Consider the following 14523-nt stretch of genomic DNA (forward strand, 5'->3'; position numbering starts at 1 on the left):
TGGTGGTGATGATGATGATGATGATGATGATGATGATGGTGATGAGGGTGATGATGATGGAGGTGGTGGCGATGGTGATGATGATGATGGAGGTGGTGGTGGTGATGGTGATGATGATGAAGAAGGTGATGGTGGTGATGAAGGTGATGATGATGGAGGTGGTGGCGATGGTGATGATGATGATGGAGGTGGTGGTGGTGTGGGTGATGATGATGAAGAAGGTGATGGTGGTGATGATGATAATGAAGGTGATGATGATGATGGTGGTGGCGATGGTGATGATGATGATGATGGAGGTGGTGATGGTGATGAGGGTGATGATGATGGAGGTGGTGGCGATGGTGATGATGATGATGGAGGTGGTGGTGGTGATGGTGATGATGATGAAGAAGGTGATGGTGGTGATGAAGGTGATGATGATGGAGGTGGTGGCGATGGTGATGATGATGATGGAGGTGGTGGTGGTGATGATGATGATGAAGAATGTGATGGTGGTGATGATGATGATGATGATGATGATGATGATGATGATGATGACGGGGGTTCTGATGCTGCTCTCTGGTCCTCTGTCCCGGCAGCATCAAGCCGTTCTCCCAGCAGACAGCAGGAACCACCGTCTCAGGTAAGTAGGGGCCATTTCCACCTGGGGGGGGGGGGGGGAACTCTGTGTTCAGTGTGTGTGTGTGTGTGTACACAGCCTACCAGCCTCCAGCATGTCGCTCCATTGGGACGAACAAACTCCGTCTGGTGGAGTTTTCATCGTTTCTGGAGATACAACGAGACCAAGAGACAGTGAGTATACACACACACACACACACACACACACACACACACACACACACACACACACACACACACACACACACACACACACTCTAACCTCTCATTACGTTTGCAGAACAAACATTTCTTCGTGCACGTAGTCCAGAGCGACTGTAGCCCCGATGACTGTAGCCACGGCGGCGGTAGCCACGGCGGCGGTAGCCATGGCGAAGCTCTGCTGGAGTGCGTGGACGTCCGTCAGATCTACGACAAGTTCCCAGAGAAGAAGGGCGGCCTCAAGGAGCTGCTCAGGACAGGCCCCGCCCACTGCTACCTGCTCAAGATCTGGGTGAGTGAGTGAGTGAGTGAGTGAGTGAGTGAGTGAGTGAGTGAGTGAGTGAGTGAGTGAGTGAGTGAGTCTCACTGTGTGTGTGTGTGTGTGTGTGTGTGTGTGTGTGTGTGTGTGTGTGTGTGTGTGTGTGTGTGTGTGTGTGTGTGTGTGTGTGTGTGTGTGTGTGTGTGTGTGTGTGTGACCTGCAGGCCGACCTGAGCCACCGTCTCCATGACGACCCGTCTGCGTTCTTCGGCGTGACGAGTCAGTACGAGAGCTCGGAGAACGTCACCATCACCGTCTCCACCAAGGTCTGCTCCTTCGGCAAGCAGGTGGTGGAGAAGGTGGAGGTGAGACCACGGAGGGCTCTGATTGGTTCCCGTCCTGGAGGAACTTCCTGGTCTGAGACCTAGTTCTTCTCGCTCTGTGCAGACGCAGTACGGCCGGTTTGAGAACGGCCGTTTCGTCTACAGAATCAGTCGTTCACCGATGTGTGAATACATGATCAACTTCATCCACAAACTCCGACACCTTCCAGAGAAGTACATGATGAACAGCGTGCTGGAGAACTTCACCATCCTGCTGGTGAGTCTGCTGCACCTCCTCCACCTGCTGAACCTCCTCCTCCTCCATCTGCTGCACCTCCTCCACCTGCTGAACCTCCTCCTCCTCCATCTGCTGCACCTCCTCCTCCATCTACTGCACCTCCTCCTCCATCTGCTGCACCTCCATCTCCACCTCCTCCATAAACTGTGTTTATACTAGCAGTTAACCGCCAGCTGCTAGTATAAACAGTCAAATCAATAACGTGGGATATTGTTCTGAAGTGTTGCCAAAAATACTTTATTTAATATATTTTTTTCATTTGTTTTATTAAATATTATTTTATTTAAAAAGAAATCTTATTTTTAATCAATATTATTTGTAATTAAACCAAATTTCCGTGTGTGTGTGTGTGCAGGTGGTGACCAACACACACTCTCAGGAGACGTTACTGGTTCTTGCCTGTGTCTTCGAGGTTTCAACCAACGAGCTTGGAGCTCAGCACCACGTGTACCGTCTGGTGGAGGACTGATCCTGATCCACTAGACCTCCTGGAGATCCACCAGGAGATCCACCTGGAGAGCCACCAGGAGATCCACAGCCCTCCAGGAGATCCACCAGGAGATCCATCAGACCTCCTGGAGATCCATCAGACCTCCAGGAGATCCAGCAGACCTCCTGGAGATCCACCCGACCTCCAGGAGATCCACCAGGAGATCCAGCAGACCTCCTGGAGATCCACCAGACTGAAGGTCAGTTTGTAGATGATGGAGACGTGACAGGAGATCAACGCTCGATAGGGAACTCAAATTGAAACCAGACTGGGGACCAGGAGAAGGACCAGGAGAAGGACCAGGAGAAGGTCCAAGATATCCAGTCCTTCTGTTTTCCATCACAGAACCTAAACCTCCAGAGGAAACTGGTGCAGGTGGTTCTGTTTGGGGGGAAAGACAGACGTCCTGCTGTTCTGAGCTGTGAAGATCCAAAACCTGGAGAAACCTGGAAAAACCTGGAGGAACTTGGTGGAACCTCGAGGAACCTGAACGTGGGCTGTTCTGAAGATCTGGAGCGGCTATTTGAAAGCTTCTCTTGGTTCTCCTCTTCTCCGCTAACCTTCTTCTTCTCCGCTAACCTTCTTCTTCTCCGCTAACCTTCTTCTTCTCCGCTAACCTTCTTCTTCTCCGCTAACCTTCTTCTCCGCTAACCTTCTTCTTCTCCGCTAACCTTCTTCTTCTCCGCTAACCTTCTTCTTCTCCGCTAACCTTCTTCTCCGCTAACCTTCTTCTTCTCCGCTAACCTTCTTCTACGCTAACCTTCTTCTTCTACGCTAACCTTCTTCTACGCTAACCTTCTTCTACGCTAACCTTCTTCTTCTACGCTAACCTTCTTCTACGCTAACCTTCTTCTTCTACGCTAACCTTCTTCTACGCTAACCTTCTTCTCCGCTAACCTTCTTCTCCGCTAACCTTCTTCTTCTACGCTAACCTTCTTCTCCACTAACCTTCTTCTTTGACGCTAACCTTCTTCTACGCTAACCTTCTTCTTCGACGCTAACCTTCTTCTACGCTAACCTTCTTCTTCGACGCTAACCTTCTTCTTCGACGCTAACCTTCTACGCTAACCTTCTTCTTCGACGCTAACCTTCTTCTACGCTAACCTTCTTCTTCGACGCTAACCTTCTTCTACGCTAACCTTCTTCTTTGACGCTAACCTTCTACGCTAACCTTCTTCTTCGACGCTAACCTTCTTCTCCGCTAACCTTCTTCTACGCTAACCTTCTTCTCCGCTAACCTTCTTCTACGCTAACCTTCTTCTTCTCCGCTAACCTTCTTCTCCGCTAACCTTCTTCTTCTACTCTAACCTTCTTCTTCTACGCTAACCTTCTTCTACGCTAACCTTCTTCTACGCTAACCTTCTTCTTCTACTCTAACCTTCTTCTTCTACTCTAACCTTCTTCTACTCTAACCTTCTTCTTCTACTCTAACCTTCTTCTACGCTAACCTTCTTCTACGCTAACCTTCTTCTACTCTAACCTTCTTCTTCTGCCGCCTGACGACCAAAGACACTTGGAGAAACTTGAGCTTCAGCCAAAAATGAACGACCTTCACACATGAGAAGTCCTGGTCCAACATGGCCGCCGGTCTCCTGATCGTACAAAGACTTGAGTCAGTTTGTTTGGTTGTCTTTGATGTTCTAACGTGAAGAACGTGTGAACGCTCGAAGTACCGTAGAGATTCTCCAGCTTCGTAGAGACTTCGTACGCAGCTACACATTTTAATAAATTTTGGTCCTCAACAAAAATATTACATCACTTCCTGTTTGATTGAAGCTTCTCTAGCTGTCGTTACATCACTTCCTGTTTGATTGCAGCTCCTCTATCTGTTGTTACATCACTTCCTGTTTTGATTGAAGCTATCTCATTACATCACTTCCTGTTTTGATTGCAGCTCCGATCTGTCATTACATAATATTAATTATAATAAAATGGACTTTACTTATAAAGCGCTTTTAACCTGTGTGAACCTCAAAGCTTTACCTCGATAATCACATTCATATTCACTCAGTGTCTTGCTCAAAGATGAGGAAGGTGGAGAATCAAACCGCCAACCTTCCGATGGGGAGATGACGCTCTACCACTGACTCTGACCCCCCTAATTATAGTAACAATAATAATGATTCAATGGCAATAACAATGATAATAATGGTAATAAAAGGATGATAATAATACTGATACCAAAATAATTCTAATGTTAATAAAATTATAATAGCATGGAATTTGTGCATATCGAGGACGCGTAAAGTGAAATATTGTCTTTATTTAAATATGAAATATTGTGTATAATACGTGGAAGAGAATCACTGCAGTTCATCCTGTCACCAGCAGATGGAGCCAAATCCAAACAGTTGATTATATTCACTGCGGCTGAGGCTTCACTCTGTCATCAATCAGAGGATTATTGATTTATTGGCTTTGAAGTGACATCACAGATAAGAATACACCGTGACCCCACATGAAGTGACATCACATATAACAGAAACCTCCAGCAGCATTATCTCACGTCCCAGTGCAGCATGCCAATCCTCTTAATCCCAATCTTGTGTGTGTGTGTGTGTGTGTGTGTGTGTGTGTGTGTGTGTGTGTGTGTGTGTGTGTGTGTGTGTGTGTGTGTGTGTGTGTGTTACATCCCAGATGTTTTTCAAAGCATTGATTTCACCAACAAACGAGGCCTGATGTATTATAGGAGGAGGAGGAGTATAGAGAGGAGGCGTGTCCCGGTGTCCTCCTCCTCCTCCCGGTTCTTCCAGCCCGCACCCCACTTCTTGTCCTCCGGCCGTCAGGACGCGCTGCTCCGGCCGGTTCTGCTCCGGTTCTCCTCACCTGGCCGTGACTCGATGGTTCGCGAGGAAAGAGGTTCGAGGACCCGGCGTGCAGCGCGCAGCGGACTCCCCGCTGTGTGACGGCACTCAAAACTTTTTCTCAGATCTTTTTCCTGGACGTTATTTATTCCGGTTGGATGTTAGAGACACTTCGCGAACTTCACTCCGGTGCCGGGACGCGGTGACATGGATCCGGAGCAGGGCCAGCTCTCGGTGTGGATCTGCCGGGAGGAAAAGCTCGTGTCCGGGCTCACGAGACGCACTACCTGCGGGGACGTGGTGCGGGTCCTGCTGGATGACCTGGACCTGCAACGGACCGGGATGCTGTCCGGTCCACCCGACTCGTACCGGGTGGTGGAGAAGTGGCGGGGCTTCGAGCGGACCCTTCCCGACAACACGCGCCTCCTCCAGCTGTGGAGCGCGTGGGGCGCAGAGCGGCACGACGTCCGTTTCGTGCTGGTCAGAAACGACGCGTCGCTACCGAGTAACAGCCCCCGTACCGCGGAGGCTCGGGTCGTCCCGAGCCGGGATGGAGGGGCTCCCGGTTCGTTGCTCAAGGGCAGCGGCAGCGCGGTAAGCGTTTCACAGGACAAGCAGCGGCGCGTCGTGAGGAAGGCGTTCAGGAAGCTGGACAAGATGAACCGGAAGAGGGAGAAGAAGCGCGGCTCCGTGGAGAGGATGGAGACCCTGGTCCACCTGGTGGTCTCACAGGACCACACCATCCGCCAGCAGGTCCGGAGGATCTGCGAGCTGGACCGGGAGATCGAGCGCTACGAGGCGGGCGTGCACCGCGACCGCGTCCGACGGCACGGGGCCAACTACGTGCAGGACACGTACCTGGTGGAGGGTTCCAACTCCGGGGAGCGGAGGGACGCGCGTTGCGCCGTGGAGACGAATGACGCGCGCACGGGAGAGATGCACGACGCGCGGTGCGCCCCGGAGGATGCGCATGACGCACGGTGTGCCTCCGCGGACGCGCTGGCACAGTTGGAGGAGTACGCGCGCCGTTGCGAGGAGGTGATGTTGCTGCAGGAGGAGCTGACGGAGCGCGAGGCGCTGGTCGAAACCGTCACCATGGAGATCCAGGAGGAGCTGAACCAGCGGTGGATGAAGCGGCGGGCGGAGGAGGCTGAGGCGGACAAGCTGGTGATGGAAGGGGAGGAGGAGGAGGAGGAGGAGCGCATCAGGACGCAGCTGGACGCCAGCCTCTACGTCGGCCTGCGGCTGAAGGCGGACCTGGACGACGTCAGGGCCGACCTGGACCGGAGTCTGGCTCTGTGGGAGACCCAGGAGCGCGAGCTGCTGGACCTGCTGGCTCGGGTGGAGACCATGGAGCCGGAGGCAGGCGGGGGATGGGTGGAGCAGGCCCGTGGTCTGCCCGGCACCAATGACGAGGACTCGGACACAGGGATGAGCTCCATGAACAGCCAAGACTCTGACAGCACGCCGGTGTGTGAGTCGCTGGTGTAGGAAGGTCACCTTTGACCTTTGACCCCTGTCAACACAGCTGACCTCTAACTGGACCTGAGAGTTTGTTTAATCTGCTAAAGTGACAAAGATAAAGAATAAATTCAATAATTAACATCAGATGTCGTCATAAGATCCGTAAGAAAAACCTATGTTTCCCATGATGCACCTGGACGTGACCTTCTTCTGACTTCACTTTAATTGGTGTTTATTCAGAATAAGTAACGAGGTGATCCTCGAGGTAATACAGATTAAGTAACTTCTTTAATCCTAGAATTAATCCTAGAATTAATCCTAGAGATTATCAAGATTAAGTAACAAGGTAATCCTCAAAATTATCCAGATAAAGTAATGAAGTAATCCTCAAGATTATCCAGATTAAGTAACGAGTTAATTTTAGAGATTACCCGAATTAATAACGAGGTAATCCTAGATTATCCAGATTAAGTAACAAAGTACTCCTCAAGATTACCCAGATTAAGCAATGCGTTAATCCTCGATGGTTTCCAGATTAAGTAATGAATTAATCCTAGATTATTCCGATTAACTGTAACTGTAACTTTATGCAAATGAAGCAATAAGAGTTTTTCACTCTGAAGCAGGTTTAAATCTGCCTTGCCCATGCTGTCCACTGGGGGCAGTCTAGAGTCACTGTTCGTTTTTTATATTTTTTAATTCACATTTTGTCTGTAATGTTATTGTTTTATTTTATATAAAAAAATTTTGGGGCAATCAATGTTGGTCATTCTGTAGACTATGCCACTGTGGGACAGCCTCACGACACCACCTGGTGGTGAAAACCTGCACTGCAAAACATAACGGGTGAAAACTGTATGAACCTTCTGACTTCAGTCGTTTTACGATCAGTGAATCACAAATTCATCCTCGAGGTGGGCCTGCACACTAGCACACACCGCCATTTGTGTCAAAAATAAAACTACAAAAACTTAAGTTTGGTGTGTTTTACTTGTAGAGAGGTATAAAAAGTTTGTAAGTGTCGTAAAGTGTTGCAAAGACCGCAGACCTTGTTACCATGGCAACATATACCAGAAAAACAGAACAAATTGTTAAATCACAGATGCAGGCTGTTTGTTCACGTGAGCGAGTAACTGACCTCCTGCTGCCTTCGACATTACGTAACCTGTGTGTGTGTGTGTGTGTGTGTGTGTGTGTGTGTGTGTGTGTGTGTGTGTGTGTGTGTGTGTGTGTGTGTGTGTGTGTGTGTGTGTGTGTGTGTGTTGGTGCGTGCGGTCAGCACGTGGTGGGGAAAAAATAATTGGACTGAGATAAATGCAGTGAGATGAACCAAGTTACTCTTGTTTGGTTACAAATAAAAATATTGTTGCATACACAAATATTTCAAATAAATAAATAAATGTTACATATATAAATATATTCTATCTATCTATCTATCTATCTATCTATCTATCTATCTATCTATCTATCTATCTATCTATCTATCTATCTATCTATCCTTCCAGCCATCCCATATTGTAGTTCGTCCATGTAGAGTTGCCATAGTTCATATTTCGTGTGACATTATCAGCAGGCGCAGGCACGAACCCCACCCGAATCAATTTCAATCTGTTAACTCTCCACCTGGACAGGTGACGGACCTTTCAGTCTAAGGGGGCAGTGGAGAGGGTTACACTAAGCTGTACTGAGTACTAAACACTTTGAGTACTAAGCACTCTGTGTACTAAACACTGATTACTAAACACTCTGAGTACTTAGTGTGACTCCACCAGAGATCTGAATTTGAAGCCCAACAAGCAGGTTTGACCTGCTGAGTCTTGTGTTGGCAGCTGACATGAAAACACGGAATCAAACCTTCCATTGGAGGTGATTTCATCCAGTGTTGACTGATTTCGTCCACCGTGGACTGATTCGTCCCGTGGTGGCTGATTTCGTGTCGTGGTGACTGATTTTATCCAGTGTTGACTGATTTCGTCCACCGTGGACTGATTTCGTCCCATGGTGACTGATTCGTCCCACGGTGACTGATTTCGTCCCATGGTGACTGATTTCGTCCCCTGGTGGCTGATTTCGTCCCCTGGTGACTGATTTCGTGTCGTGGTGACTGATTTTATCCAGTGTTGACTGATTTCGTCCACCGTGGACTGATTTCGTCCCATGGTGACTGATTAGTCCCACGGTGACTGATTTCGTCCCCTGGTGACTGATTTCGTGTCGTGGTGACTGATTTTATCCAGTGTTGACTGATTTCGTCCACCGTGGACTGATTTCGTCCCATGGTGACTGATTAGTCCCACGGTGACTGATTTCGTCCCGTGGTGACTGATTTCGTGTCGTGGTGACTGATTTTATCCAGTGTTGACTGATTTCGTCCACCGTGGACTGATTTCGTCCCATGGTGACTGATTCGTCCCACGGTGACTGATTTCGTCCCATGGTGACTGATTTCGTCCCCTGGTGGCTGATTTCGTCCCCTGGTGACTGATTTCGTCCCCTGGTGACTGATTTGGTCCCCTGGTGACTGATTTCGTCCCCTGGTGACTGATTTCGTCCCCTGGTGACTGATTTTGTCCCCTGGTGACTGATTTCGTCCCCTGGTGACTTATTTCGTCCCGTGGTGACTGCCAGATAGTCGTACCGATGATGAAATGAACACGATGTTGAGCTTTAAGCCGAGCAGAGGAAAGACTGAGATGTCAGGACTCGTCCTGAACCTGCTGCTCCAGTTCCCCTCGTGACTTTCTTTTGTTCCTCTGGAGGAAAAGGCTGACGGAGGAGTTTCCCTGGAGGAGTAATGACTTCCTGTGACCTGCGGTGTCAAAGCCACAGTTGTTGATGGAGGTGAGGCCTGTCAAGCTTCACCTCACGTAAAATCTCTGCATGGAGGACGCCACCTGCTGGACCAGAACCGTTCTGGTTGTACTTCCTGTCTGTACAGGAAGTGGTTTGATTTATTCTGCTTGATGCTTTCCCATTTTCGCATTTTGTGTGTGTGTGTGTGTGTGTGTGTGTGTGTGTGTGTGTGTGTGTGTGTGACTGGTTGAACTCGCTCCTTGGCTGTCAGCTGTAATTATTTCGTTCTCGACTGAACAACATGTTTTATTTCTTCGGTCGTAAATTGAGAACCGGTTTCTGCTTCACGTCGCCAAAGAACAACACAGCCTCCATCACTCCTCCATCACTCCTCCATCCCTCCTCTGTCACTCTCTCTTGCCTTCGTCACTCCTCCTTCTCTCGTGTCATTCACTTCTGCCTCCATCACTCCTCCGTCACACTCTCTTGCCTCCATCACTCCTCCGTCACTCCATCACTCCTCTATCACTCCTCCGTCATTCTCTCTTGCCTCCATCACTCCTCCATCACTCTTTCTTGCCTGAGCTTCCCATCAGACCTCCACCTTCTTCCTCCGTCAGTCCCTCAAGAGGAAAAGTCATCCAGCTTCCTCTCAAATTCAACATATCAGACACACACACACACACACACACACACACACACACACACACACACACACACATACACACACGGATTGTGTCACATGACCGTGGTATTCGGGAGGTCACTTGGTGGTGACCTTTGACCCTCTGTGGCTCCGCCCAGAGGGTCAAAGAAGTGGTCCTTTTTTAATAAGCAGGTTTGAGAGATTTCTTCTTCTGCTGGAGGAACTTTAACTGGAAACAAAAATAAAGAAAAAAAAATGGAAACGTCGACGCTGTAAATGTTTTTATGTTAAAATAAATACATTGAAAAAAGAAATAAATATATGAGTTCACCCTGAGCTTTCCTCAAAATGAAGCTGAAACCCTCAACAAAAAGACAAGAAGCGAGGAATGACAAGTATGCACACACACACACACACACACACACACACACACACACACACACACACACACACACACACACACACACACACACACACACACACACACACACACACACACACACACCACACACACACACACACACACACACCACACACACGCACGCACGCATGGAATTCTGTGTGTGTGTGTGTGTGTGTGTGTGTGTGTGTGTGTGTGTGTGTGTGTGTGTGTGTGTGTGTGTGTGTGTGTGTGTGTGTGTGTGTGTGTGTGTGTGTCCTTGTTACAGATGAATGTTATCAGTGTCTCACCATATTTACTCAGGGGGACAGAATCTGCCTGCCGAGGCAAAACCGTGTGTGTGTGTGTGTGTGTGTGTGTGTGTGTGTGTGTGTGTGTGTGTGTGTGTGTGTGTGTGTGTGTGTGTGTGTGTGTGTGTGATTAAACGACGTTTCGACAGGATGACTTTCTAAAACAGGAAGTGAAAATAAAAGTCCTGGTGAGGTTCACTTTGTTCTTCAACTGAGAGGAGAGGAGAGGAGAGGAGAGGTTAGGGGAGGGGAGGCACCAAACTGGAATTTTACACTTTTCACTTCTTTTTCTTTGCTCACTGTTCCTAAAGGAGTTAGTGAAAGGAGTTAGGAAGCTTCCTAAAGGAGTTAGTGAAAGGAGTTAGGAAGCTTCCTAAAGGAGTTAGTGAAAGGTGTTATGAAGCTTCCTAAAGGAGTTAGTGAAAGGTGTTAGGAAGCTTCCTAAGGGAGTTAGTGAAAGGTGTTAGGAAGCTTCCTAAAGGAGTTAGTGAAAGGTGTTAGGAAGCTTCCTAAAGGAGTTAGTGAAAGGTGTTATGAAGCTTCCTAAAGGAGTTAGTGAAAGGAGTTAGGAAGCTTCCTAAGGGAGTTAGTGAAAGGTGTTAGGAAGCTTCCTAAAGGAGTTAGTGAAAGGTGTTAGGAGGCTTCCTAAAGGAGTTAGTGAAAGGTGTTAGGAGGCTTCCTAAAGGAGCTAGTGAAAGGTGTTAGGGAGCTTCCTAAAGGAGTTAGTAAAGGTGTTAGGAGGCTTCCTAAAGGAGTTAGTGAAAGGAGTTAGGAAGCTTCCTAAAGGAGTTAGTGAAAGGTGTTAGGAAGCTTCCTAAAGGAGTTAGTAAAGGTGTTAGGAAGCTTCCTAAGGGAGTTAGTGAAAGGTGTTAGGAGGCTTCCTAAAGGAGTTAGTAAAGGTGTTAGGAAGCTTCCTAAGGGAGTTAGTGAAAGGTGTTAGGAGACTTCCTAAAGGAGTTAGTAAAGGTGTTAGGAGACTTCCTAAAGGAGTTAGTGAAAGGTGTTAGGAAGCTTCCTAAAGGAGTTAGTAAAGGTGTTAGGAGGCTTCCTAAAGGAGTTAGTGAAAGGTGTTAGGAAGCTTCCTAAAGGAGTTAGTGAAAGGTGTTAGGAGGCTTCCTAAAGGAGTTAGTGAAAGGTGTTAGGAAGCTTCCTAAAGGAGTTAGTAAAGGTGTTAGGAAGCTTCCTAAAGGAGTTAGTGAAAGGTGTTAGGAGGCTTCCTAAAGGAGTTAGTGAAAGGTGTTAGGAAGCTTCCTAAAGGAGTTAGTAAAGGTGTTAGGAAGCTTCCTAAAGGAGTTAGTAAAGGTGTTAGGAAGCTTCCTAAAGGAGTTAGTGAAAGGTGTTAGGAGGCTTCCTAAAGGAGTTAGTAAAGGAGATCATGGTGGTGTGGCAGTCAGACAGCACTTTCACTTGGTGACGTCATAATAATGCGACGGTGGCGAAATTGAGTGACGTCTGCCGTGGTGGGGAAAGAACTACAAGTTTCAGAAAATGTTCTACAAAATGTTCATCTGGGTTTTACATGATTTAAAGTTCTTCAGGGTAGATTATTGTGTTGGTTACTTTCATGATCTGCTCCCTTCTTCCGACATCCTGAGTTTCCCTGAACGCTCCGATGAGCGGGTTCCTTTAAATGTTGTCGCCGCAAGGAATTGGGGGGCAGCATGATCTGGTCTCCTCTGCGAAAGGAAGCATCAGTGGTTCCTAGGCTAAAGGAGGTTCTAAAGGAAGCATCAGTGGTTCCAAGGCTAAAGGAGGTTCTAAAGGAAGCATCAGTGGTTCCTGAGCTAAAGGAGGTTCTAAAGGATGCATCAGTGGTTCCTAGGCTAAAGGAGGTTCTAAAGGAAGCAACAAGCCTCCTTTCCTTTGCTTATTGAGAATCGGGACAGTTCTTATCATGGCCGCCATATAAAACACTTCCAGGGTGAAGGAGAAGTGAGTAGTTAAGGAGTTAGGAGGGACAATTCAGACGTACCCAAAGTCTCTTTCTTTTCCACATGTCCACCAGAACATGACCCTCTGCTCCTACATGTCCAGTCCTGCTCTGACCATTGAGGCGTCGCTCCGACAGTACCGGACCTTCCCCAGCTAGAACCTTTCAAACCAGGACATTTCAGTCCAACCAGCTGAAGATCCTTTCCTCGAGTCGCTAAGATGGAATATTGAATCCAATCAATCAATGAAACATCCTCCAAGTTTTACTCTGATCTCCATGCTTCCTACTGTCCTCAAAGCAGTACTTTCAGTGTACTAAGTACCACGACGTTCCCCCTAGTGACTCAGGAGCTGGTGCAGGATCTGGTCCTACTGATCTCTACAGCTCAGACTCTGAGAGCGACAGTTGAAGCTCTGCTGCTCCGCCCACTTCCTCCAACTCCGACTGACACTACAGGTCCTCTCCTTCAGAAGGACAAGGACCATCGGCTCTGTGGCTGTAGACCAACACCATTACAGGTTGTAGACAAACACTCTTACTGGTTGTAGCCCAACACCCTTACTGGTTGTAGACCAACACCATTACTGGTTGTAGACCAACACTATTACTGGTTGTAGACCAACACCATTACTGGTTTTAGACAAACACCCTTACTGGTTGTAGCCCAACACCCTTACTGGTTGTAGACCAACACCATTACTGGTTGTAGACCAACACTATTACTGGTTGTAGACCAACACCATTACTGGTTGTAGACCAACACCATTACTGGTTGTAGACCAACACCCTTGCTGGTTGTAGACCAACACTATTACTGGTTGTAGACCAACACCATTACTGGTTGTAGACCAACACCATTACTGGTTGTAGACAAACACTCTTACTGGTTGTAGACCAACACTATTACTGGTTGTAGACCAACACCATTACTGGTTGTAGACCAAACACCATTACTGGTTGTAGACAAACACCCTTACTGGTTGTAGACCAACACCATTACTGGTTGTAGACCAACACTATTACTGGTTGTAGACCAACACCATTACTGGTTGTAGACCAACACCATTACTGGTTGTAGACAAACACTCTTACTGGTTGTAGACCAACACTATTACTGGTTGTAGACAAACACCATTACTGGTTGTAGACAACACCATTACTGGTTGTAGACAAACACTCTTACTGGTTGTAGACCAACACTATTACTGGTTGTAGACCAACACCATTACTGGTTGTAGACCAACACCATTACTGGTTGTAGACCAACACCCTTGCTGGTTGTAGACCAACACTATTACTGGTTGTAGACCAACACCCTTGCTGGTTGTAGACCAACACCATTCCAGGTTGTATACAAACACTCTTACTGGTTGTAGACCAACACCATTACTGGTTGTAGACCAACACCATTACTGGTTGTAGACCAACACCCTTGCTGGTTGTAAACCAACACTATTACAGGTTGTATACAAACACTCTTACTGGTTGTAGACCAACACCATTACTTGTTGTAGACCAACACTATTACTGGTTGTAGACCAACACCATTACTGGTTGTAGACCAACACCATTACTGGTTGTAGACCAACACCATTACTGGTTGTAGACAAACACTCTTACTGGTTGTAGACCAACACTATTACTGGTTGTAGACAAACACTATTACTGGTTGTAGACCAACACTATTACTGGTTGTAGACCAACACCATTACTGGTTGTAGACCAACACCATTACTGGTTGTAGACAAACACTCTTACTGGTTGTAGACCAACACCATTACTGGTTGTAGACAAACACTATTACTGGTTGTAGACAAACACCATTACTGGTTGTAGACCAACACCATTACTGGTTGTAGGCAAACACCATTACTGGTTGTAGACCAACACCATTACTGGTTGTAGACCAACACCATTAGTGGTTGTAGACAAACACCATTACTGGTTGTAGACCAACACTATTACTGGTTGTAGACCAACACTATTACTGGTTGTAGACCAACA

The 14523-nt window shown here is 47.6% G+C and overlaps 2 protein-coding genes across 2 annotated transcripts in view; both read left to right on the top strand.

Annotated features, from left to right (window-relative positions):
* Positions 1-3929, top strand: part of LOC308116785 (transcriptional enhancer factor TEF-1-like) — a 10642-nt gene extending 6713 nt beyond the window's left edge. Inside the window, exons 7-12 of the mRNA XM_080475179.1 lie at positions 579-622; positions 698-792; positions 899-1111; positions 1303-1443; positions 1526-1678; positions 2055-3929. Coding sequence (XP_080331305.1) covers positions 579-622; positions 698-792; positions 899-1111; positions 1303-1443; positions 1526-1678; positions 2055-2168 — 760 coding nt within the window. The 3' untranslated portion in view covers positions 2169-3929. The remainder of the gene's footprint in view (positions 1-578; positions 623-697; positions 793-898; positions 1112-1302; positions 1444-1525; positions 1679-2054) is intronic.
* A 1024-nt stretch (positions 3930-4953) lies between these two features.
* On the top strand, positions 4954-7402 carry LOC308116786 (ras association domain-containing protein 10-like). The gene has a single exon (XM_080475180.1). The coding sequence runs from the start codon at positions 5201-5203 to the stop codon at positions 6482-6484; it is 1284 nt and encodes a 427-aa protein (XP_080331306.1). The 5' UTR covers positions 4954-5200; the 3' UTR covers positions 6485-7402.
* The last annotated feature ends 7121 nt before the right edge of the window (positions 7403-14523 follow it).

The sequence above is a fragment of the Lipophrys pholis genome (genome assembly GCF_963383615.2).
Source record: "Lipophrys pholis genome assembly, chromosome: 11".
In the NCBI taxonomy this organism is placed as follows: Eukaryota; Metazoa; Chordata; class Actinopteri; order Blenniiformes; family Blenniidae; genus Lipophrys; species Lipophrys pholis.

Bases quoted from the DNA above. Each gene is read 5' to 3' on its own strand.
- LOC308116786 (XM_080475180.1), top strand. From the start codon at position 5,201: ATGGATCCGGAGCAGGGCCAGCTCTCGGTGTGGATCTGCCGGGAGGAA.